The 21894-nt window shown below is 48.3% G+C and overlaps 12 protein-coding genes across 12 annotated transcripts; 6 read left to right on the forward strand and 6 right to left on the reverse strand.

The window, feature by feature from the left end:
* Positions 1 to 140: 140 nt before the first annotated feature.
* On the reverse strand, positions 141 to 2771 carry F4813DRAFT_351268 (putative GMC oxidoreductase). Its single transcript, XM_049242394.1, has 2 exons — positions 2040 to 2771; positions 141 to 1991 (listed from the first exon to the last, which is right to left on the reverse strand). The coding sequence occupies exons 1-2, from the start codon at positions 2247 to 2249 to the stop codon at positions 423 to 425; spliced, it is 1779 nt and encodes a 592-aa protein (XP_049102158.1). The 5' UTR covers positions 2250 to 2771; the 3' UTR covers positions 141 to 422.
* Positions 2772 to 2909: 138 nt separating this feature from the next.
* Positions 2910 to 4555, reverse strand: F4813DRAFT_316262 (uncharacterized protein). Its single transcript, XM_049240938.1, has 4 exons — positions 4151 to 4555; positions 3816 to 4100; positions 3445 to 3730; positions 2910 to 3337 (listed from the first exon to the last, which is right to left on the reverse strand). The coding sequence occupies exons 1-4, from the start codon at positions 4265 to 4267 to the stop codon at positions 3162 to 3164; spliced, it is 864 nt and encodes a 287-aa protein (XP_049102159.1). The 5' UTR covers positions 4268 to 4555; the 3' UTR covers positions 2910 to 3161.
* F4813DRAFT_401160 (uncharacterized protein) lies at positions 4134 to 5769 on the forward strand (the record flags this gene model as incomplete). Its single annotated transcript, XM_049248364.1, has 5 exons — positions 4134 to 4661; positions 4735 to 4785; positions 4864 to 5008; positions 5073 to 5301; positions 5674 to 5769. Exons 1-5 carry the CDS (start codon positions 4577 to 4579, stop codon positions 5767 to 5769), a joined length of 606 nt encoding a protein of 201 aa, XP_049102160.1. The 5' UTR covers positions 4134 to 4576.
* Positions 5770 to 6298: 529 nt separating this feature from the next.
* F4813DRAFT_316334 (uncharacterized protein) lies at positions 6299 to 7234 on the forward strand. The gene is made up of 3 exons (XM_049240939.1): positions 6299 to 6850; positions 6903 to 6998; positions 7067 to 7234. The coding sequence occupies exons 1-3, from the start codon at positions 6460 to 6462 to the stop codon at positions 7096 to 7098; spliced, it is 519 nt and encodes a 172-aa protein (XP_049102161.1). The 5' UTR covers positions 6299 to 6459; the 3' UTR covers positions 7099 to 7234.
* Positions 7235 to 7666: 432 nt separating this feature from the next.
* Positions 7667 to 9499, reverse strand: F4813DRAFT_401162 (uncharacterized protein; the record flags this gene model as incomplete). Its single annotated transcript, XM_049248365.1, has 3 exons — positions 7667 to 8564; positions 8634 to 9050; positions 9113 to 9499. 3 exons carry the CDS (start codon positions 9497 to 9499, stop codon positions 8208 to 8210), a joined length of 1161 nt encoding a protein of 386 aa, XP_049102162.1. The 3' UTR covers positions 7667 to 8207.
* A 21-nt stretch (positions 9500 to 9520) lies between these two features.
* F4813DRAFT_387064 (uncharacterized protein) lies at positions 9521 to 10300 on the reverse strand (the record flags this gene model as incomplete). The annotated part of the gene is made up of 1 exon (XM_049246509.1): positions 9521 to 10300. The coding sequence occupies one exon, from the start codon at positions 10298 to 10300 to the stop codon at positions 9521 to 9523; it is 780 nt and encodes a 259-aa protein (XP_049102163.1).
* A 558-nt stretch (positions 10301 to 10858) lies between these two features.
* Positions 10859 to 12283, forward strand: F4813DRAFT_351282 (Thioesterase/thiol ester dehydrase-isomerase). Its single transcript, XM_049242395.1, has 3 exons — positions 10859 to 11226; positions 11290 to 11338; positions 11391 to 12283. The coding sequence occupies exons 1-3, from the start codon at positions 11107 to 11109 to the stop codon at positions 12149 to 12151; spliced, it is 930 nt and encodes a 309-aa protein (XP_049102164.1). The 5' UTR covers positions 10859 to 11106; the 3' UTR covers positions 12152 to 12283.
* A 14-nt stretch (positions 12284 to 12297) lies between these two features.
* F4813DRAFT_351284 (RNI-like protein) lies at positions 12298 to 14555 on the forward strand. The gene is made up of 3 exons (XM_049242396.1): positions 12298 to 12672; positions 12731 to 13109; positions 13163 to 14555. Exons 1-3 carry the CDS (start codon positions 12498 to 12500, stop codon positions 14349 to 14351), a joined length of 1743 nt encoding a protein of 580 aa, XP_049102165.1. The 5' UTR covers positions 12298 to 12497; the 3' UTR covers positions 14352 to 14555.
* Positions 14556 to 14578: 23 nt separating this feature from the next.
* On the forward strand, positions 14579 to 16376 carry F4813DRAFT_401166 (uncharacterized protein). The gene has a single exon (XM_049248366.1). The coding sequence runs from the start codon at positions 14803 to 14805 to the stop codon at positions 16108 to 16110; it is 1308 nt and encodes a 435-aa protein (XP_049102166.1). The 5' UTR covers positions 14579 to 14802; the 3' UTR covers positions 16111 to 16376.
* F4813DRAFT_316352 (succinate dehydrogenase ubiquinone iron-sulfur protein-like protein) lies at positions 16307 to 17743 on the reverse strand. Its single transcript, XM_049240941.1, has 4 exons — positions 17158 to 17743; positions 16945 to 17096; positions 16525 to 16880; positions 16307 to 16467 (listed from the first exon to the last, which is right to left on the reverse strand). Exons 1-3 carry the CDS (start codon positions 17534 to 17536, stop codon positions 16560 to 16562), a joined length of 852 nt encoding a protein of 283 aa, XP_049102167.1. The 5' UTR covers positions 17537 to 17743; the 3' UTR covers positions 16307 to 16467; positions 16525 to 16559.
* Positions 17744 to 18601: 858 nt separating this feature from the next.
* On the reverse strand, positions 18602 to 20163 carry F4813DRAFT_316361 (uncharacterized protein). The gene has a single exon (XM_049240942.1). The coding sequence runs from the start codon at positions 19713 to 19715 to the stop codon at positions 18786 to 18788; it is 930 nt and encodes a 309-aa protein (XP_049102168.1). The 5' UTR covers positions 19716 to 20163; the 3' UTR covers positions 18602 to 18785.
* Positions 19838 to 21533, forward strand: F4813DRAFT_316418 (protein serine/threonine phosphatase 2C). Its single transcript, XM_049240943.1, has one exon. The coding sequence runs from the start codon at positions 20228 to 20230 to the stop codon at positions 21440 to 21442; it is 1215 nt and encodes a 404-aa protein (XP_049102169.1). The 5' UTR covers positions 19838 to 20227; the 3' UTR covers positions 21443 to 21533.
* The last annotated feature ends 361 nt before the right edge of the window (positions 21534 to 21894 follow it).

Here is a 21894-nt window from a genome sequence, read left to right on the forward strand (position 1 = left end):
ATTACTATTCCATAGCTTCGATTGGCTAAACGACTGAATTCTGGAGAGTCTCTAACCTGTTAAGGGGTAAACTACTAGGGGACCCAGGCGCTCGGAAGCACCGCTGATTCGCTCCGTTGAAAAGGAACAAAAAGCTATTCAGGGGCAGACCTTACTATACAGGTATTATACTATCTTAAAGTCTTAAAGCCAAGACAAATACATTATGTAAGTATCTTCGATTCGACAAGGATTGATCAAACCTCGATGTTGATTTATTATCGTAGCATCGTTCAACTATAACTTTACACCATACATGACTACTGCGTCAACAATACTTTCGTCCAAGGTCCAAACAAGCTTCCTATGACGAGACTCTAACAGTCTTTCAACTAAAACGCTGGCCTCTTATAAGCCGCTTAATCCACCTGAACCCAAAGCTCTCACGAGGCCGCCTTTATAATCTGAACCCCATGTTCCGCGACGCCGTACACCGTAGCCTGCGGGTTCGTGCGAGGCGTAATGGGGATGATGCTCGCATCGCAGACACGCAAGTTCCGAGTCCCATACACGCGCAACTGCGCGTCAACAACACCCCCCAGCTCCCGCGGGGCCATGGCACACGTGCCTGTGAAATGGTGCGCCCCAACCGCCTCCTCGTGTATATGCTCCTTGACCTTGTCCAAGTCCGCGAAGCTGCCCAGCGGCGGCGCCGCCGGAGTGCGTCTGCCATCTAGCTTCAGCGCGCTAGCCAGCGGTTCGGTCTGGGCGAACTTCTCTACAAATTGTAGATGACGCGCGAACACCTCGAGATCGAGGGGGTGGCTGAAATATTTAGGGTCGATGGCTAGGGCTGGCGACTCTGCGGAGGCTTTGGTGATGTGTACGGAGCCGCGCGAGAGCGGGTGTGCTAGGATCAGTATAAAGCTCAACCAACTCTCGTCTCCAGGAGGCGGGCCGGCCATCGTCCCGTCGGTGGTGGATCCCGCGTAACCGGGGATCGCGATGTAGCATCCCGATACCTCGGTAGGTGACGCGAGGATGGATCGAACAAACGATTCGTGGGCTTCTGCAAGCGATGTAGGCTTGTCGGGAATTGTAGAGCTCGCACTTTGCAAGACTTTCTCAAGTTCCTGTTTTCCCTGTTCACTCGTTACCCCTGGAAATGGGAGCTGTGCAGCTATATTCGAATTGCTCTTGGCAAAGGGACCCTTCTGTTTTGCGTAGGCTTCCATAGCAGCACCGAGGGCTGCCTGGTCTTGCCTGGTAAGATTGTCTACGGTTTCAAAGCCGGCTTGTCCTCGAGTCTCAAAGCTCAATGTGATCAAGGGATGGTTTTGAAAGTTCTCTCCAACGTTCGGGTTGTCAACTACAACATCGATGCCAAGTGACTGTAGGAGTTTCGCATCGCCAATACCCGAAAGCTCCAATACCTTGGGCGAGTTGATCGTGCCCGCTGAGATTATAACCTCTTTGCGAGCTCCTACGATTTTCGGTTCCCCATCTTTATTGACTTGGACACCGGTAGCTACGGGAATATCTGACTTGTCGAATACGATCTTCTCCGCTAGAGCCTTGGTCCAGATGGTCAGATTGCTCCGAGGCCGTGCAGTCTCGAGGTAAGCATTTCCGACGTAGCTTCTCTGTTTTGTAGCAGGATGTATAGAATCTAGGACGATCAGGCCACCGGAAAGCTGCCCAGAAAACGGATCATCGGTGACTGGGAAGCCGAGCGCAGTAAGCGTTTCCCTCCAAACTCGTGGCCACTCAGTGTCTTCGTCGGGAATAGCAAGTTGGACCGGGCCTTTGGCGTCTGTCCCCTCCGAAGGCAAGCTATACGCCTTTTTCAAGGACTCGGAGAAGCTCGACCAGCCCCAACCCGGGTTTCCCAGAGCTTCCCAAGCATCGATGTTAGCTTTAGAAGTTATACTGAAGGCCATGCCATTCAGTGCGCTGGATCCTCCAAGCAAGCGGCCTTGGGGGGTCCAAATCTCTCGATTTTGAAGTTCTTTCTACTGACACATTAGAAGACATAGCACGGATGATGATAGAGCACATACCTGAGGCACGGTCCTGAAGTTATATGTGGAAGGAGTATTAAGTAAAGTAGGCCACATGGCAGGGATGCTGACTCGGGGGTCAGCCGTCTGATCTTCGCCTGCCTCGATAACAAGGACCTGGACAGCGGGATCCTCTGACAGCCGAGACGCTAAGACAAGGCCTGCTAGTCCTCCGCCGACGATAACAAAGTCGAAGCTTTCGGACGCCATAATGTCTATACGATATAGTGAAGTTCAAGTCGTGCTGCAAGAAAGCATATAGTAAATCCGAGTGCACCAACTACAACTGGAAGAACGAACAAGACAGTATGGTCAGTAGCTTACATACCTGCTCCCCAAGGTACATTTATAGTAACTACCGGGGATTATGCAGTATACGTTCACCCTCTCGTGCAGTTTGTAACCTGCTCTTCTGTAACTGGTGTTGGTAATTCAGTGCTTCATTACATGTAACTATATGTACCTAAGGGTACCTAAGCTATATGTAAAGAGAGCAGGGGTCTTGTGCTTCCCACCATGAAAGATGGGAAACGTGCAGCTGCAGCTACATACTACCTAATGTAAGAGATCTATGGTCAACCGTAATGGGGTCGTAATCCGCTGTGATATTCTGGGAATATGCATTACTACCACTAAACATTATTTTCCGAATATTATTACTGTGTGATAAGTACTAACATCCTATTTATTATTCGTATTAGTTGTTGTTGGTTAGTATGATTTAAAGGTACGTTTATTATTCGGATTTGGACATGTAAAGCCGGTCTTAGCATGCCGTTTGCAATAGCTGCAATATATCCGGCTTACACCCATTTAACTTGTAAGTACCTAAGGTAGGTAGGTTAGTAAGCGTTCAACTTCAATGGATCGCTTTTTGATACTATTATTCGGATATTCCTACGTACAATTTCCGAAATGAAAAATAAAAATAGATAAAAATACTAGGACTAACTTTCATAATTCATTGGTTACCTGTTAATTTAATAGGTGTAAGAAATCGTATTCCATCTTGAAGTATCTCCGTAATGCTCAAGCAGAACTGCTGTTCTTGTTAATCTCTGAAGCAAACAGTCCTCAGTACTTTAGTAGCATATGGCAGCATGGCCAACCTTAGGTACTCATTTACGCAGGAGAGAACGGCCAGCCATTAATACCGCCCGTAAACTGTATCCCCGACTCTATAGCCTTAGCTTGTCCCTTCAGCTCGTCCACATCCCAATTAGCCCATACAGCGCGGCCCTTCAGGAAGCTGGCCTCAGGGCTGGACAGCCATACCATAAAATGTGCTGGGAGTTGGGCTAAGCCAAACAGGTCATTCGTCAGTAACGTAGGTCTAGAATAAGGCGAGGTAAGGGGCGAAGTTGGTGATAAACTTCAACTGGGAATATATTAGAGCTTGACTCACGTTTATCCAAAGGCACAGTCTCGGCCTTCTCGCCGCTCTTCCTGAAAATATCCGACTCGATCAAACCAGGGTGCACCGTCGCCGCGAAAACATTCGGCTGCTCCGCGGCTAGGAACTCGATGATCTTCGTCTCGGCAAGCTTCGACGCTATGTACGCAGACAGGCCGGGCAGGATCACAATAGGGAACACCATGGTGCCGGTGTTGAGTCCTAGGACGGTAGCATGTGTCTTATTCGCCGTGGGCAAGAAAGTCTTGATGCTGAGGTATGTGCCTTTGGCGTTTGTCTAGCGAGTGTTAGCACCTAGGTTTGCTATCAAGATGTGAGGGTATGTATATATATGTTAGAGTTAAAGGGTTAGCTCGTCTTACCTCGAAGCTTTGCCACCACTCGTTAGTATCCGAGGAAGCGATATGCCCACGAGTAGAGACATAACCGGCGGTATGAATAAGGACATCCCACGTTCCGACTTCAGCCGCGACTCGCTGGAGCGCACCCTCCTGAGTAATATCCACCGCGAAAGTATGCGCTGAGACGGAACTAGGAAGCGCAGAAGCCGCCGTCTTGATGGTCTCCTCGGTGCGGCCCAGGAGCACGATGCGAGAAGCTCCAGCTTCAGCAAATGCGAGCGCGACTTCGCGGCCGATGCTACCTCCCTATGAATTATTAGATGACGGGATAAAAAGCTACGTCAGGCTAAGCTTACAGCGCCGGTGATCACGACGGTCTTCCCCGCGGCACTAAGCTCAGGCCGCTTCGGGGAGATAGCTGCGTAAGTATCATTGTGCCAAGTTGACGTCGGAGACGGTACAGGAGCTGCCATTATTTCGATATTTTGCGTTGGTGTTGAAGGAGGGCAAAGCAGCAAGTTACGGGAATCTAGAACGACTCTAATATCTAAAGGCCCAGGGGGTTATCGTATTATATGATATATTATATTCACGTAAGTTTGATGTAAGGGAAGAATCTTACATATAGAGGAGTGCATATCCTATCATACATTTCTCGGGGATATAGAACCAACCGCCGGGACTCTGGCTTCATAATCAGCAGTTCGGGGGCCGTTGGGTGTGGTGTTGGTGTCGTATGTATTTGGATGCTCTCGAACACGAGCTTTATAATCTAGTCCGTAATGGCCCCGAACTCGAACCCTAAGCAGTTGACAGTCTTGCTACAGCCTACTATCGACCAATTAGAGAGAGTGGAATTACCTTATCGTGAGTTCCCCTTTTAACCTAGTTATAGTTATATGTCCATAGAGTTTCTTAACTGGACTAACATTATCGACAGAGTATGCTGTTAAGGACTTCCCCAACTTCCTTGATAACTTCTATTCTATGAGTGCATAACCCGATGTAGCTCAAGCTAATATTGGTGGTCGTCTGATCCTACACTCGCTTTTATCGAATGACTCTGGAGCAACGCTCACCGACGCATTGAGGTTCGTAGTTGATGAAGGCGCAATCCTGTTGGGACATTCGGTCAATGTCAATCGCACACCGCGTACTCCCAACTCCGTGAATTCTGTTTGGCGTTCTACGGCTTTTAGTTCTGTCTTTGGCACGTAAGCCTCACCCCGGTTGCCTCCCCTGATCCATATACATATTACTAACGCTTAGCGCCAACAGCTATTACAATCATCTGGACAATAGCGCCAACATAATCGATCAGGAACTCATTGGGAACTCAATGGTGCCGATATTGTCTGCTATAACTCCTGATGGCGCTGCGTACCTGAATGAAGCAGACTTTGGACAGTATAACTTCCAGCAAGTGTTCTACGGTAACAATGATGATAAGCTCTTGTCTATCAAGAGAAAGTATGATCCAAATGACACATTCTACGATCAAACAGCCGTAGGAAGTGAGTGTTGGGAAATACGACAGGATGGCCGTTTATGTAAGGTTAGGTAGTTGTGAACCGTGTTACCAACCGATATTTTCGTTTACTATTTTTGATGTACTATTATATTTTATTACTGGAAATCTACTATATGCATACAGGCGACAGGAGGAGGTAAGCCACACTGGGTTCCACTAACCGATATACCTATAAGAAGGGTGTTTATTACGGGGGCATGGAATAAAAAGGGACTCACACACCAACATGTGGTTTCATTCTTGTATATACTACACTAGGAAGACATCAACTCAAGCATGTGATGCATTCTGGATGCCTAAAGAAGTTAATGAACACCATTGCCGCAGAGCCGAGCTGATAGTTACTAGGACTTTGACCAACAATTCAAATCCTCGATATATGTCTTCGGTATTAGTGGCGATTATAACCCTATTTCGTCACCAGGCTATACTCGTTTCGATTGATCCCTTGCATAGGTATCTTTCATATGTTGGTCAATGTTGAGAAGGTAAGATAACCGAATCAAGAGCATCCCAGCTTTAAGCTTGAATCCTTCGAGACGACTTACATACATATATATTATCTCTGGCGGCGGGGGTGCACATGTTGGTTCCAAATAATCGGATTCGAATGAGACGTTGGCGGTAGCATCTAACCCCAGGTTCCAACATACCATGTAGGTAGCTACCTCTTACCTTTTTGTGCCGCACGGGGTGTGAGTTTAGCAGAATTGTCACATCTTACGTAGACGTGTAAGTCCTGCATACATATCTGTTCTACCAGGTGGAAATGTCATATCGTGTCTTAATAGGCAAATTAAGCGTTGTATTGAAAAAGTACCTCTATGTTGCCGCGCCGAAATACATAGTCTCGAAACATTTACGTTAACCCTGACCTGCAAATAAGCATTGTTATTAAAATATAGGTAATGTATACCTACCTAGCCTAAGTATTTTCTTATAATAGTCGTAGTGTCTCGTTCCTTTACTATAATGATTATCTCATATGGATGTGCCATACCCGGTACATGATACTAAGTAGCTCAATAGAGCAGCTTCACCTAGGTAGCTAGCTAGTTGTATGAGAAGCTCGCAGCTATCGTTTAATTATTCCATGTTGTTGTTGTTGTTGTTGTCGTCGAACAATCTGTTCTAATGCTTTACCCGATACTTTTCGCCGTCATTTCTGGGTTCTTTGCTCGCAATGGCGTCTTCATCCGCGGCGAATGGCATCTTTATGTTCCACAGATCGTAGCTGTCCACTTTCTATTATGGCTAGGCACGGTAGGTCTCGTGTACCAAGCCCGTAGCTTCGTTTCCGTTGGCGGAGCTTTTCGGCAGGCTTCCATTATAGCGGCGTCATATTTCACTGCGATGTTTACTAGCATGGCAATTTATCGCTTGTTCTTCCACCGTCTATCTAAGTTCCCAGGACCAAACCTTGCTGCTGTCACTAAGCTATGGCACGTGTTTAAGATTCGACACTCGACAAATCACTTGTGGTTGAAAGAGCTGCATGAGAAGTATGGAAGTGTCATACGAACAGGTAGGTTTATACCCATATTTTATACCAACTTCGGTTGATCTTAATGTTTCATATATGCTGAAGCCAAGGAGCTCTGCTGTCTTCACTCGGAATGAACAGGAGCACAAAGATGGTCGTAGGGCCTGGGTACAGGCAATCTCCGGGAAAAGTAAGGGGATCCTCGCCTGACAAGGTCTAACTTGTATTAAGGGGTTCATCAACTAACATGCTATCCAGCCATGAATTTGTTTAGCTCGTGTATTTTCTAACATGTGCAAGAGCTATGCGAACGTTTCCGTGGGTTTGGTGGTACTCGGCCAGTCCACATAGACGAACAAGTGTCTCGGTTCACTTTTGATGTAGTTGGAGACATATTATTCAACCAGGACTGGTTTAAGATGGTTGCATTCTGCGAAGGTCAAATGAAACAACGTATAAATGTAAGCTTCCTCTGGTTTGAGGAATAATACTATATTAACGATAGTATGATATAGGAAGGCGATAATATAGATCGGGCGGACATGGCAACTCACTTTATCGACGAGTATCAAAAACTCCATAGATTCCATACCATAGAGGAACGCGATCTTTATCTTCACGGAACAGCAGTTACGGCTGTAGTCGCAGGCAGGTGAGTCAACCATACCCCTATTCTCCCCCCTGATGCTTTATAACACACATTAACGCGCCCTTGGCTACCATAGCGATACCACCCGGGCCGGTGGAGATTATCTTTGAGCCGAGAGAGAAGACGGTTATGATGATTGTTCTTTGGGAGGCTTGCGTGGTTTTCTTTTGGGGGGGGGGTATGGCTTGGCGTATGGAGCCTTGGGTTGTGGTTAGGCATTGCCGTCATGAGCTGAGATGGAGGCTATTCGGTTTGGCAAGTTGTTGAAGACTTAGGCTTGGCTATACTAATGACTTGGATACCCTGAATTTAACCTCGGCTGTCTTTCCCATTATTTCTTCTGAGCGGGTTAGTAGGAGGTCTGTTTTGCTTCAAATGCGATTCATGGAGCATAGGTTCATATGAGCCAAGCTCAGAAAGCAAGCATGATAGATATATCAATGGGCAATATACTTTTATTAACCCATCAACATAAGAAATCGAAATCGACGTGGAGTACCTAGACCTAGACTCTAGAAAACCCAGCCAATAATCAAGGGCTACCTACGGCATCGTACTACATTACACTAACATCACGCCGACGAGTCCGAAGATGGCCACTATAGAAACTCTGGCTATTAAAAAGAAGTGGTGTACAAAACCGCCATCCCTAAAATAACGAGAATCCACCTTCAGCAAGCCCAACTCCCTGCAAAAAACGAATATCGTGACCAACGAACAAACCATCCCTAAACGCACAAACAAAAAGTCTCAAAACCCCATCATCATAGTCCACAATTCCTTCTCCTTCTCCAAGACCATACGATCCCTTGCGAGGGCCTGGGCGAGGCCAAGCCGTCGGTTGATACATCGTCCCTGGCAGCGGCGGGAAGACGATGGGTTGTTCACACTCTCAGTGCCGGGTACGCCGACTCCCGGGACGCCAACGAGAGTAACAAGATCATCAATAGGCCGCGGAATTGGAGACGAAGCCGGTCGGAGGCCAGGTTGGGCAAATACCGAGGGTCTGTGGAAGTACGGTCCAGCTCTCGATTGAGCCTGCGATCGCGGCTGGACCGTTGAGTATGATGCCGGGATTCTAAAAGGATTTCCGTTAACAGGACCTGCCTAAGGCTGTGGCACAGAGAAGGATGCTGCTGATCGGGGTCGTTTCAAGCTAACTGCTCCGGGACGTACGTAATAGTCGTCTTCGTCCTCATCGGCCTCTTCCTGGGCCGGACCGTCCATTTGAGAATAGCGACGGAATGTCGTGGGCGCAAATGCAGGAGTAACGGTGGGCATGACTCGATCAGAGTATCGAGGGGGCAAAGGACCTCTGATCTGAGTAGGATGAGCGGAACTGCCAGACTGGCGTCGCCGGGCTTGCATAGTATGAAGCGTTGGCGAGGAAGCCGCGGTGGACGGGTCGGAAGACGATGTCTCTATAGTGTTGTGTATGTCATTAGGTAGCGCGGCACGATCATCGTCCTGGAAAGTTGAAGCCCCCTCTAGGCCAGAGATTTCTTGATTCGCGACTTCAAGTTCACCATTACCGTTGGAGTCTTCTCCCAACAACGAGAGGCTTGAGGTGGACATCTTAGCGTCCCACAATCCCTAGAGGGCGCCAACGTTAGAACTACTACAAAACTATTAACCTAGAGGGGTGAAGAACTAACCTGAACCTGAAGGGGGTCAGTTACGAGCCCGCCGGCCATCATCCACGAGCCATCGGGAGAATCTCCAGTCGCAGCGCCGGGTCGGTCATAAACAATGCCAAAGTCATCAATGTGATCTTTGACGATGTCATCTAGTCGACGTCTTTGTTCAAGTTTCTCTAGGTCAGCAGCCTGGGCAGCCTGAGTAGAAGTCGATGCGTTGGCTGTGGTGCTATTCACTGCCGAGTATGATTGCTGGTGTCCGCGACTTGCGCCTGACTGTTGTTCTTGATGCTCGGCTTTCATCTTGCCTTTGCCGGATGACTTGTGACCATCGAATTGGCTGGGGAGGTTTGAGGATAGTGTATTACCAGCTTCCTGGTCATCATGCTTCTTTTCGCCAGACATGGTCGGGACTGACGGCATCTCCTAAGTGCCCTCGTCAAACCAATCATCATTCTCCTTCCACGTCTCATTCGCCAAAAGGCCTGCTGAGAGATCAACTTCGTCCGAAGTAACCTGCTTGCGCTTCTTGCCTGATGCACTATCGTTGCCCTCCGACTTCCTCTTTTCGCCACATACTTCCTCACTTGCGGAAGCACGCTCGGTGGAATATCCGCTCAATGTCGGATATTGGTGGACATCGTTAGACTGACCGGTAGCCTCCGAGCATGGCAATGGCATGGTGAATTCTTTGTCGGGATTCATCTTGCTTGTGTTTCTCTCATCAATGGTATTCAACCTAGGGTTTTTGTGGGATACCAGTAGTGGTCCAAGGTGTTGATTGAACCTTGAGTCTAGTTGTTGAATGGTATCGTACAGTTGTTGTTTCTGTTTAGAAGAGTGGTTCTTTCTACACAATTCTTTGAGATGAGAAAGTTTCTTAACGTGTTGGCGTGCTTTCTTTCTCAGATGCTTTTGTCTCCGTAATAGCTTTTTTTTCGACAGCTTGTCGTCCGGGCCGAGCTGCGTTTTCTCGTCCTCACGTAAGAGTTTTTTGTTAAGCTTATTGTGCTTTGAGATGAGCTTTTCGGTCTTAGTTGACAAGATGCGGAGGTCTCCGGAGGTTAAAGACGGCACGGTCTGAAGCTGTGAACTGCTGCCGGAGCGGGATGTTGTTAGTGAGCCGTGACTCTTGTCAGTGTCGATATGCGGGCCAACTTTTGCCAACCGAGATGTCAAATCTCGGTTTGAAGTAGAATCCACCATCATTGACAAACTCATGAATGGGACATAGAAGCTCTTAGAAGAGATGATGCAGATGAACCGGAGATGCATCGAATGTAGTACCATGTTCCCCGAGAAGAATGAAATAGTCTGCTTACCTATTTACTTTCGAAGCAACCCTAGAAACGTTTGTTGCCTACCTGCTGGACTTCTGACTGCTAACCATAGGCTACATACCTATTGATTGGTACTTAGGTGAGGTTTGTTGCTCTTGCTGCTGTTGCTGTTGCTGTTGCTGTTGCTGTTGCTGTTGCTGTTGCTGTTGCTGTTGCTGTTGCTGTTGCTGTTGCTGTTGCTGTTGCTGTTGCTGAGTTTAGCTTGAAGCTCTCAATACCTCATACTTAAGATGGAAGTATAAAGTAGGTACCTAACCTAGTTACCTACCTCTATGTATACTTGATGTCATAGCGCACGGAATACAATATCGGGATTAAAGTACCGATATCTAATCGATCAGCTCTACAGCTCTAGACCCAAACCAGCCAAGTCTACCTGCAAGTAGCAATATGCGGATTACTAGACCATTGAACCTCGGCTCGAATCGTTAGATCATGTGGGGCTTGTATTCCTAATGCCGGACACTTGCCCGTCTTTTTGTTGCGTTTGAGCTTCAGGAACCCATTAGCCGCTCTTTAAGTCCGCTCTTTAAGTATACACATACTTAGGTTAGTAGCTCTCCATACTATACACTCCTACGTACAACTCTTTACTCGTAAATCTATACCATACCACGCCCATTTACATCTCCAATTCCAATTAGACGAACGTCAACCTCAGTGAAATCGAAAATGAGCAGTCCAGGAGCCGGGTTTGAATATCCTCCTACCGAGGTATCGTGGACAAAGCGCGATGTCTTGCTGTTTGCCAACACTATAGGCTGTACTTCTGACGAGCTTCACTTCCTCTACGTTAGTCACCTCTTGCCTATACATGCTATAACCATCCGTCGTATCTTTCTAACGGTCTAATAGGAGCTCGATCCTAATTTCTCGGTGTTCCCGACCTATCCGGTCATTCTCCGTAAGAACTGCCCTACGAACCGATTGAAATATACGCGATTAACAATACATAGCTTTCAAAAAGACCCAGCAAGAAGTCATCGACTTCTATGCCTCGGAGAAGGAAGTCAAAATCCCCGGCGTGCCCGACTTCGATGCGCGACGAGTCGTCGACGGTCAGCGACTTGTCCAATTCCTCAAGCCCCTCCCTACAACGTCGGCCGGCAGGAAGTTCGAGATCCGGAGTAAAGTCCTTGGTGTATACGATAAGGGCCGACCAGGCTCGGTCGTCGATATTCAGCAGGACCTGGTAGACGTTGAGACAGGTGAGGTCTACACGCGCGCCATCGGCAGCTCGTTCTACGTAGCGCAGGGCAACTGGGGTGGTCCCAAGGGTCCCGCAACCGAGAACTTCCCTCCGCCAAAGGACAAGAAGCCGGACGTCGAGTTCGAGAACCAGACCAATGCGCAGACACCCCTGCTGTATCGGTTGAACGGCGACTACAACCCGCTCCATGCGCACCCGGAGCCAGGCAAGAAGATGGGATTTGGCGGTGTCATCATCCACGGCTTATACTCGTTCAACTCAACCTGTCACGGTCTGCTGCAGAAATTGGGTGGCAGCGACCCTGCCAACATTAAGGAGTTCCAGGCCCGATTTGCGAGCCCTGTACGCCCTGGAGATAAGATAGTCACATCCGTATGGAGGACCGGCCAGGTGAAGGGGGAGTGGGAAGAGGTTAGATTTGTAGTTAAGGTTGCGGGTGGGAAGGTTTGTTTGAGTAACGGGAGAGCGTTGATGAAGGTGGTGGGAGAATCCAAGAGCAAGCTATAAGCGGAATTTTATATTGGGAATGATTTTAAGCTATAAAAGATGTCAACTACCTACCTATGGATGTGTAAAATAAGTATATAGCGATTAGCTTAGGTACCTATATTGCAATATTATTCTCAAACTTGAAAGGCATTCCAGGGTAACTACCTACCTAACTAGAACTTGATAGTGTGTAGGTAGGTAGGTAACAACATCCCCTGTGACGCCGTAACAGTTTCTCGGTAACAAATAAAAATTGTTGCCTGATCCGACTCCATATATTCTACATTCTACACCAGCCAGACCGAATAGTCTACAAGAAGTAGACACATGTTTTTTTTCAATGTTATTATAGAGTAACGCTGTTATGATGGCTACAACTCCAAAGGTTGGCGATCGATTGTCTTACGACGGCGCTGTTTGTACAGTTCGATATGTCGGCGAAGTCAGTGGCACGTCCGGTAGTTGGCTTGGCGTCGAATGGGACGACCCAACTCGGGGGAAGCACGACGGTTCTCATAAGGGAGTGAGATATTTCACTTGTAAGCACCCAGAGCAATCGTATAAAGAAACAAATAATAGAAATCTAATTATGAGAAGGCCGCTATAAATCAGCGACGGCCGCATCTTTCGTACGGCCAACGCGGCCCATGGAGAAGCCGCAGAGCTTCGTGAGGGCAGTGACTGAGAAGTACGCCTCCGAGCTGGAGAAGACGACTGCGATCATGTTTTCAAACAAGATAGCGGAGGAAGTTGGGTTCGAAAAGATCCAACGCAAACAGGCGCAGTTATCCGAACTAAGGGCTGTCATCGTCGACGGTGCACGTATCGCAACGGCTTATCTAGAGGGTGACGGTCCTATTGGTGAGACATTCCCCAAGATAACCGAGTTGGACCTCAGCCGGAACCTATTTCAGAATGTGGGAACCGTCGTGACTATCTGTTCCGAGCTGCCTGCTTTACGAAGTTTACGTTTGAAGTAAGTCTATAGATCGCGGGCGAAGCTGTATTAGGTCGCTAATTGCTGGATAGTGGAAATCGAATTCAAGACATATTTAATGATAAAGGTCTGGATAATTCAGAGACTTCCTTGCAAAATATCAAGGACTTGGCTTTGGATGACACTCTCATGAGCTGGGAGGAGATATGCCATATTGCAACCAAGTTTAAGATACTCTCATCCCTCTCATCCAGTGCGAACCAATTATCCTCTCTGCCGGAGACTCGGTTATCGACACTATCTTCTACTCTGACTTCTGTGGATTTGGAATTCAATAACTTCACTACCATCGCTGATATCGCCAGCCTAGCCGGATTGGCGTCACTTCGTAATCTTCACCTCAAAGGAAATTTCATCACCAGCATCACCCAAGACCCATCCGATAATCTACCAGTATTTTCGGAAACTCTGAAATACCTAGATGTATCATACAACCAAGTATCATCATGGGCATTCGTCGACGCCTTACCAACATGTTTCCCAGGCTTGATGTCCCTCCGCTTCTCGCATAATCCTATATATGACAACCCAGATCCTGAATTTTCTGCCCAGTCTAAGGCAATCACGGAAGAAGCGTACATGTTCACAGTTGGCCGTCTAGCAAATCTCAAGATACTAAACTTCGGTACGATATCGACCACCGACCGTCAGGACGCAGAAATGTTCTACTTGGGTCGTATCGGCAAGCATCTGGCTACTGTCCCGGAGAATAAGGAAGCTGAAATCATCAAGCAGCACAGACGTTATGCCGAATTATGTGAACTATACGGACCACCAGTCGTTAACAGACAAAAAGAGATCAATCCTACTTTTCTAGAAGCTAGACTGGTTACAGTACACTTCACCTTCCGCCCTAAATCTCAAGAAGGCGATATCGTAGAACGAACAACCAGGATCCCAAAGAGCTTTGATATATACGCCGTGAAGGGGATTGCTGGCAAGCTGTTTGGGGTGAATCCGCTCGGCGTACGCTTGATTTGGGAGACTGGGGAATGGGATCCGGTTGCAGGATTCGATGACGAAGTTGAAGACAGCAGTGATGAAGAGGAGGAACAGGAGAAGGGAGAAACGGGAGAAGCTATAGACACGGAGGAGGGCTCCCAAACAGACACAAAGACCGGTAAGTGGGTCAAGCGAGAGGCAGAGCTGCAAGACGGGCCCCGGCAGCTTGGGTTTTGTGTCGACGGTTTGGATGTAAAAATTAGGGTTGAGGCCCGATGATAAAGGGTAACCCAGGTAGATTTTATTCCATCGATATAATAAAGCTAAAGAGACCATTCAAGTCAACATGAAGGGTTAGCTTAATCGTATAATCCAAACCCCAGAAAGTCTCTCGGCGAGTGAGTGAAGACACTGAGACATGTTACAATAGATTGCAGCATCTCATTCATGGTGTCTGACAAGTTTCCATCTCCATTGGCTTAACTGCATGAATTATACAAACGGGCAGTTCTTGCATGACTGGCAAGCAAACGAAACGGATATCTGCCCAAACGACTCACCAGAGGTTTGTCCCTAGGGTTGCTACATAGCTATTATAGAATCAAATCTATACACATATACGTAACTTGGTCTGATTAATTTACACTAACCTAGGCTACTCCCATCGTCCAAGTTGGACTTACACTCCGAAATTCTAGAGCATGAATTATATCTCCAACCCTACAGAATTATGGCTAACACGGATAACAACCAATACGTCGGAGGAGGAACAGGAGCTGGCAGTCAGCAGCGGGCCAACAACTCCGACTCTATTTCTGGTCCCAGACCAACGCAGAACCAAATACCACTACCTCATTACTTCATCGTCCGCCCAGGAACGATAAAGCACACGGCGTCGGGCACAGTAACGACACCCGGACCCATCGTGCCTCTCGTCGCCGTAGACCAACTACCCGAATGGCTGGACTTATTCGGGGTACCGCGCGAGCTGAGCGTCGAGCAGACCGTCGGTCTCCGCAACCTGGGAACCGCGGTTAGAAATCCCAAGTTCTACCAGGTGTATATGCGCAGTGACCTCCAAGCATCTCCAGCTGCTCACCAGGGGGGCTATCACACGCAGACAGAGCAAGGCCAGCGAAACCGGGTGCAGGGTACGAATAATAGCACGCTGGTGCCTGTCGACATCCCCACAACATCCACTTCTCCCTCCACCTCATCATCTACATCGTTGACGTCGGCAGACCCAACTTCAGAATCCTCTCCTACCACCAACGGCCCAAATACCCAAGCCACCAACACCAGCAATCCCCACACCAAACCAGTCAAAACCAGCCAACACCCAAGATTCCCCTCAACAAGCAACAGCACACCCCCCACAAACCCATACCCCCTTATCCCCGCCCCCGCTCCCGCCCACTTCCTCTGGTACCCCCCCTCCACCTCCACCTCCACCTCCACCACCCGCTCCAAACCCCACCCGCACCCCCTCCACCTCCACCTCCCCAGGCCCAGCACCCACAGCCACCACACCAACGGCAGTCCCTCCAGCCCCTACTGCAAACACTGGTGCCACCGCGGCACCTGCCGCTGGGGCGCGCACTGCCGCTACGCGCACGAGATGCCGACGACCGCCGCGGGGCTGCGCGACGTCGGGCTCGCGCACCACCCGGCGTGGTATACCACCGCCGTGAGCATGGCTTTCGGCCCGGGCGCGCTGGGACTGGGGTGGTGTCCGCCGCTGCCGCCGCTGCCGCCGCCGCCGTCGGGGTCGGGGTCTGCTGGTGGTGGTGTGCTGCGGTATAGGGAGAAGGAGAGGGTGGAGAAGAGGGAGAAGAAGAGTGTGGGAGCGGGGGCGGGGGCGGGGGTAGGAAAAAGAAAGGGGAAGAAGGAGATGGATGGGAAGAGTAGTGGTGGTGATGAGGTGTTGGCGGAAGCTGAGCTGCGGAAGGAAGACGCTGCGGAGGAGGAGAATGTCGATGTTGGTAGTAACCAGGGGCAAAAACAACCGGATGTTGTTGAGAAGTTAGTTGAGATCTAAGAGAGTCAATAAAAAGCTGTTGGGATGATTTCTTATTGTGGAGTCCACGCCGCAAATACCGCGTATGATAAATAAGACGAATACACACATGCACCGAACAGACATCCCTGGGTTAGTCCGTAGTACTCGCATGCGTAATGTAAGCAGATAATGTATTTGATATCATAGTTGGTTATTGCTGCTAGGCCAATGAAACGAGACTCGCAACTCCAATCATGCTCCCAGACAAAAGGAACACGGCTAACGACGTTATAAAACCGCCGCCACCGGCGCCGGACAGAACAGGCCCCTGAGCATACATATCCCGTCGCCCAGCTTTATACAGTTGCCTCTCTCCTCGCTTTTCCAACCTCATCCCTAGCCCAGCCTTAGTCCCAGTCCGCAGATCATCTCGTCGTCTATTAGGACTCATACCGTTTCGTACTTCTCTATACCTCGCTTAGCTTAGCTTAAAAGCTCATCTCCTTCTTGATCTCGGCAATCGCCAGACCCGGGTTCAGACCCTTGGGGCAGGTCCGCGTGCAGTTGAGGATGGTGTGGCATCGGTACAGGCTCATCGAGTTGTCGAGCGCGGCCTTGCGCTCTGCCTTGCGCTCGTCGCGAGAGTCGGCTAGCCAGCGGTACGATTGTAGGAGGATGGCGGGTCCTAGGTACTCCTCGGCGTTCCACCAGTATGAGGGGCACGACGTCGAGCAACACGCGCACAGAATGCACTCGTATAGACCGTCTAGCTTTCGGCGCTCAGCCTTGCTCTGTCGGTATTCTTTGCCCTACGTAATGAACACAATCAGTATAAGCGATAGAGGAGATTATCTCGGTGGATTGGTGTCGTACATCTGGGGAGGGGGTATCCCGCTGTAGGTAAGGCTTGATCGATTTGTACTGCTTGTAGAAGTGTGTCAAGTCTGGGACGAGGTCCTTGACGACGTATGTGTGGGGTAGCGGGTAGATCTTCATCTCAGCGCTGGTTTCCGTGGGTATACGGCCTATGAACACCGTGTTAGCCGCGACGTTGTCTTGCTTTTCTGCGTCGCCAAGATGACTTACACAAGCAAGCCAAGGTATTCGTCCCGTTGATGTTCATCGCACAGCTGCCGCAGATACCTTCTCGGCAGCTTCTGCGGAAGGTCAACGTGGGGTCTAGCTCGTTCTTGATCCTGACCAAAGCATCGAGGACCATGGGTCCCGTCTTGTTTAGGTCCAGCGTGTACGTCTGCATCCTCGGCTTCTCGGTCGGAGTGTCAGGGTTCCATCGGTAGATTTGGAACGATTTCATGCGGGAGTCGGTGCTGCTTTTCGGATTCGCCTGGACCGTGGCGTCACCTAATGAAGCCATCGATCGTACGAACACGGACGGGAACACGGCGGGCCGCGACGAGGCAGCGGCGGCGAACAGCCGTGATGAGGTAGAGCGAAGAGCTGCCATTGCGGGCAAATTCGGGAGAGCGGTTTTTGCTGGTTTAGCTGGTTGATTCCCTTTTTCCTTGCCGTCGCTATTGGCAATTAGGTGAGAAAAAGTATAAGAGGACCAAAATCTAGGACAATATATTGAAACTAGAAGAGAATCAACCGGCCTAGCAATTATTCAATTAGAAGTTGTTACAGGAATTAGTGGCAAAAGAGGAATTGAAAGTCTTCCATCATCGAACTTTCCACCCGACCCGGTTTGCCCTCGGCTATTGGCATGAAATGTTCCGACCAATCACATGCTTTCAATTAATCAACTCAAGCGGGCCGTTGCTAATTCCGACCCGACTTTCACATGCGGGCACTTACCGTTCTTAGATCTAGCGCCGTCTATTGAGCCACTTGTCCGATAAATTCTTAGAAGGACCAATAAGCTTGGCCCGCACTGAATCGCATCGTGCATTGTAGCGTACATCAGCCTAAGTAAGCCAATGATCAAAGACGTATTTGATATTCTTGCATGTAAGCTAGCCCCAGGGTTATAATACCTATAGGTATACAGAGTAGTTAAGGAGCAAATGTTCGATCCTTGAATGAACTCAGTTCATTCCTACCGTCCTATTACTCTCAGCTAAACGCCCATGACCTCACAAGTAAAGTACGATACGAAACCCCCACGAACCCCTGGATAGACCATATCTTCAGTTGTGAAGTTGTATGGATATATTTAAAAACGTCCTCATAACATTATCTGTTTCTTCCACCGGATCAATGCCGTCTTCTTCCGTATCTACGTCGTCATCTATATCGTATTCTAGTATCATTCTAGAAAATCTTATTAGCACTTGCAATCTTCTCAGAATGGAGTTTTGGCCTACTTGGGTCTTGGTACAACTGTAGTGCCTCGAGCTCCGCTTTCATGTTCGATCCTTGGTAAGAGAATGATCTGACTCTGTGATCATAGCTCTTTCCAAAACTTACCGCAACTCGGTGACCTTCTATATCAATATTTTCTAGGTGGATATATTTAAGATGTGCGCTTGATCGGAATAGTTCCTTAAGTAGTTGACAGAAGTTATCGAAATCCCACTCCAGGAAACCTATATCAATAAGGGTTAATTTTCGGAGGCTAGAGCATTTTCGAATAAGAGAAAAGACGTCCGTCGTCCAAGTCAGGCACTTCTTAATCTCACACTCATAGACTTTCGTATACTCTAGCGGCTTGAGCTTAGGTGGTCTTCCGTTTTCATTAAATGAAATCGGAGCCCCTAACAACTGGAACATATCTCCACCACTTCACACTGCATGCCTCTGAGATGTAAGGCTTCGAGACGGGTTGCATGTGAAAGGAATGTGTATAAATAATACTCCCCGAATAAATCCAAGCTTCTAACATTTGGTGAAATCAGGCGTGGAAAGGAGCAACCCAGGTTGAACCCAAAATCGATAATTTCTAGCCCACAGATTATAGGCAAGATAGTATCTTTCGCAAAGCTAGGGATGTGAAATGTTTGCTCATCATTCAATAGATCCATCATTGCGCAAATATCAAGTCGTCTCGGCCTTGATCTTGATTCTCCTAGCGCAAATAGTACAGGCTGCACACACCTGTTGATTCCAGATAAGGGTGTCCGACGAGGCCTCCCTACACGAAATGTATAGGGCGAGGCGCCGATTTCCCTATAGACCTGGGAAGTTCCTAAACTGATGGCCTTATGGCTAGCGCAATTGCACGGATTGTCGCGAACCGAATCACAAATCCCGACTCTTTCGAGTTTTAGATTACGAAAGGCTTTGATAAGTAATTGCTGATGGCGTCCAGTATTTAGAAATGCTAACTGGTCGGCGGCTAGTTGGGTAAACTTGTTGATACTGACTTGCATCTCGGTAGACAAGTCGTCACTACTGTCGTATTCATGAGCTCCATCGAAGTGTTCGAAATGGAGACTTGCCTCAATAACTACGTGTTTTAGGTAGGGCGACAGGCGGGACTCTGAGATGTCCGCAAGAGCCTGTAGGCTATATTCGGTACACATGAAACGGATCATAGTGAAGTATTTTTGAGCGAATTCTCGGAAGAGCGAGCCTTCAAGTTGTTTACAGACCAAGCGAGCAGCTGTAAAGTCTCGTCTATTGAGGTGTGAAACGATCAGGAAGAGTATTTCCAAAGGTATGGTAGTGAGGTTCGGCGAAGACATTGTTCAAGGTTGTATAAACACGTCAACTTCAGAAGAGGCACCTAAGGTAGGTAAGTAGTAGTATTAACGATACGTGACAATGTTGAAGTTTAGAATGAAATTGATCTTGTGCAAATGACCAACTACCTAACCTAGGTAGTTATTTCAAGTTTTATTCCAGGCATTCGCTCTTTCCCTTTTTTAACGCAAAAAATCTGCACATACCTAGGTAGGTATACATTAGGTACATAATGTACCTAAGGTAGGCACCTCACTAATACAAGAAGCCTTACACTGCCGGGGTTGCGCCTGGGCGGTCAGCTACTGTAATCCTGACACCAAGTACCCACCTAAACAGCTGCTGCCGCCTGCCACGACTTTGCCTTTCTAGTACAGTTCAAAGTAGGAAATCGAACGTTGCAGATTGAATTGCAGAGACATAAAATCTACCTAGGTGAAGGATGTGAGGCAGTTTATATAGTATCGCAGGTTGTGGCCACCCATGGAAAGCCGCCTTTTCAGCTTAAATCACGATGCTCTCGAAGATACATAATGGTGTATTATCTAGACCTTTAATTACAAATATTCAGCACCAACTGAGGCCGCCGGTCCCGTCCTCGATTCTCTTGCGACAGCAAGCCTATCGCACCCGAACATTCTCTGTACAACCGATTCTTCGATCACAAGAAACGCAATCAAACGCAGATTCTACGCACAAATTCATATACCATGCGGCCGCTTCGTTTTCTGCCAAATATAAGAGATTTAACCCGACAAACGACGTCTTTCATTTCAATCCCTATAATCGCATCCAAACGCAGAAGCAGCGTCCCAAATCGAAGCGTCCAGCAAGTGGACAGGATGCTTTCTTTATAAGTCGTGTAGGCGACACAAACGCTATTGCCTTTGGCATTGCAGACGGCGTTGGGGGCTGGGAAGATAGTGGTGTTGACCCAGCCGACTTCTCACACAGCTTCTGCGACTATATGGCCTCGGCAGCGTATGAACATAGGCTAGACGCAGCTGGTTCGTCCTTGATGGCCAGGTCCCTAATGCAGAAAGGATACGATGACGTATGCCAGGATGGATCCATTCATGCTGGGGGTAGCACAGCCTCGGTTGGTATCGCGAGTGAAGATGGCAAGCTAGAAGTTGCTAACCTGGGTGACTCGGGATTTGTGCATTTACGTCTAAATGCTGTACATAGCTATTCAGAGCCGCAGACGCATGCCTTTAACACGCCGTATCAGTTATCCATCGTTCCGGCAAGCATGCTGGCACGCGCCGCCGCATTCGGTGGGGCACAACTGTGTGACTATCCCAGAGATGCGGATGTCACACAGCACACACTGAAACATGGCGATATACTCGTCTTCGCGAGCGACGGAGTCTGGGACAACCTGTTCAACCAAGACATACTTCGAATAGTTAGCCGGTTGATGATCGAACTGGGCGCCTGGCAAGCAAGTGACGGTGGCATACTCGTCGCTGACAACTTGCTGCCCTACACCCAAGCAGAAGATTCGACGCAGCGGCCGTTGACGCTTCAGAGCGCACTAGCAGTAGAAATCGCAGGGGCCGCCAAACTGGCGAGTACGAACCAACGGGTTGACGGACCATTTGCTAAAGAGGTTCAAAAATATTATCCCCAAGAGAACTGGCATGGCGGTAAAATCGACGACATCTGCGTCGTCGTCGTAGTGGTCTCCGAGGAAGGGAAATTAGAAGCAATCAAGAGCAAGCTATGAAATTACAATGACTAGTATTGTACCCAAGTTGAAAGAATATAGAATTATGCATTGCCAGGCGTTTAAAAGAAGGGAGGAATCAATATTTTACGAGCATTCTACAAGCATTCTGCATATAAAAGCAGGCGGGCGGGCAGGGGAGGCAGGCCATACTTGTATGATATCCGCTGCTAGATATAGTTATGCCTATTTATAACTCTATATTTCAACACGCATGTTTAATGGTAGATACCTATTATTATACTCACACCTCAACGGGGCTGAGGTCTTCTGCTGTGATATGTATTGTTTTATATGGTCATCCTTGACCGCTTTTCTTGGCCGGTGCTTGGAGGTACAAATATGAGTAATACGAGATACTAACGAAATACGAATACATCCGTGTTTATATGTATAGTCTGGTGTTTATATGTAATGATGCCCACATGCATATTCCGCATACACAGAAACAC

The sequence above is a fragment of the Daldinia decipiens genome (genome assembly GCF_022478715.1).
Source record: "Daldinia decipiens strain CBS 113046 unplaced genomic scaffold F4813scaffold_7, whole genome shotgun sequence".
NCBI classification, from domain to species: Eukaryota; Fungi; Ascomycota; class Sordariomycetes; order Xylariales; family Hypoxylaceae; genus Daldinia; species Daldinia decipiens.

Bases quoted from the DNA above. Each gene is read 5' to 3' on its own strand.
- F4813DRAFT_316352 (XM_049240941.1), bottom strand. From the start codon at position 17,536: ATGGCAGCTCTTCGCTCTACCTCATCACGGCTGTTCGCCGCCGCTGCC. The intron at 17,097-17,157 runs GTAAGTCATCTT...CGGTGTTCATAG, and splicing joins GAATACCTTGGCTTGCTTGT to GCCGTATACCCACGGAAACC. The intron at 16,881-16,944 runs GTACGACACCAA...TTCATTACGTAG, and splicing joins GGGATACCCCCTCCCCAGAT to GGCAAAGAATACCGACAGAG.
- F4813DRAFT_316361 (XM_049240942.1), bottom strand. From the start codon at position 19,715: ATGTCTTCGCCGAACCTCACTACCATACCTTTGGAAATACTCTTCCTG.
- F4813DRAFT_316418 (XM_049240943.1), top strand. From the start codon at position 20,228: ATGCTCTCGAAGATACATAATGGTGTATTATCTAGACCTTTAATTACA.
- F4813DRAFT_351268 (XM_049242394.1), bottom strand. From the start codon at position 2,249: ATGGCGTCCGAAAGCTTCGACTTTGTTATCGTCGGCGGAGGACTAGCA. The intron at 1,992-2,039 runs GTATGTGCTCTA...ATGTGTCAGTAG, and splicing joins ACTTCAGGACCGTGCCTCAG to AAAGAACTTCAAAATCGAGA.
- F4813DRAFT_316334 (XM_049240939.1), top strand. From the start codon at position 6,460: ATGCTTTACCCGATACTTTTCGCCGTCATTTCTGGGTTCTTTGCTCGC. The intron at 6,851-6,902 runs GTAGGTTTATAC...TTAATGTTTCAT, and splicing joins TGGAAGTGTCATACGAACAG to ATATGCTGAAGCCAAGGAGC. The intron at 6,999-7,066 runs GTAAGGGGATCC...CATGCTATCCAG, and splicing joins ACAGGCAATCTCCGGGAAAA to CCATGAATTTGTTTAGCTCG.
- F4813DRAFT_316262 (XM_049240938.1), bottom strand. From the start codon at position 4,267: ATGGCAGCTCCTGTACCGTCTCCGACGTCAACTTGGCACAATGATACT. The intron at 3,731-3,815 runs GTAAGACGAGCT...AACACTCGCTAG, and splicing joins AGTGGTGGCAAAGCTTCGAG to ACAAACGCCAAAGGCACATA. The intron at 3,338-3,444 runs GTGAGTCAAGCT...TGTTTGGCTTAG, and splicing joins GACTGTGCCTTTGGATAAAC to CCCAACTCCCAGCACATTTT.
- F4813DRAFT_401166 (XM_049248366.1), top strand. From the start codon at position 14,803: ATGGCTAACACGGATAACAACCAATACGTCGGAGGAGGAACAGGAGCT.
- F4813DRAFT_351282 (XM_049242395.1), top strand. From the start codon at position 11,107: ATGAGCAGTCCAGGAGCCGGGTTTGAATATCCTCCTACCGAGGTATCG. The intron at 11,227-11,289 runs GTTAGTCACCTC...ACGGTCTAATAG, and splicing joins ACGAGCTTCACTTCCTCTAC to GAGCTCGATCCTAATTTCTC. The intron at 11,339-11,390 runs GTAAGAACTGCC...AACAATACATAG, and splicing joins GACCTATCCGGTCATTCTCC to CTTTCAAAAAGACCCAGCAA.
- F4813DRAFT_351284 (XM_049242396.1), top strand. From the start codon at position 12,498: ATGATGGCTACAACTCCAAAGGTTGGCGATCGATTGTCTTACGACGGC. The intron at 12,673-12,730 runs GTAAGCACCCAG...AATTATGAGAAG, and splicing joins GGGAGTGAGATATTTCACTT to GCCGCTATAAATCAGCGACG. The intron at 13,110-13,162 runs GTAAGTCTATAG...ATTGCTGGATAG, and splicing joins TTACGAAGTTTACGTTTGAA to TGGAAATCGAATTCAAGACA.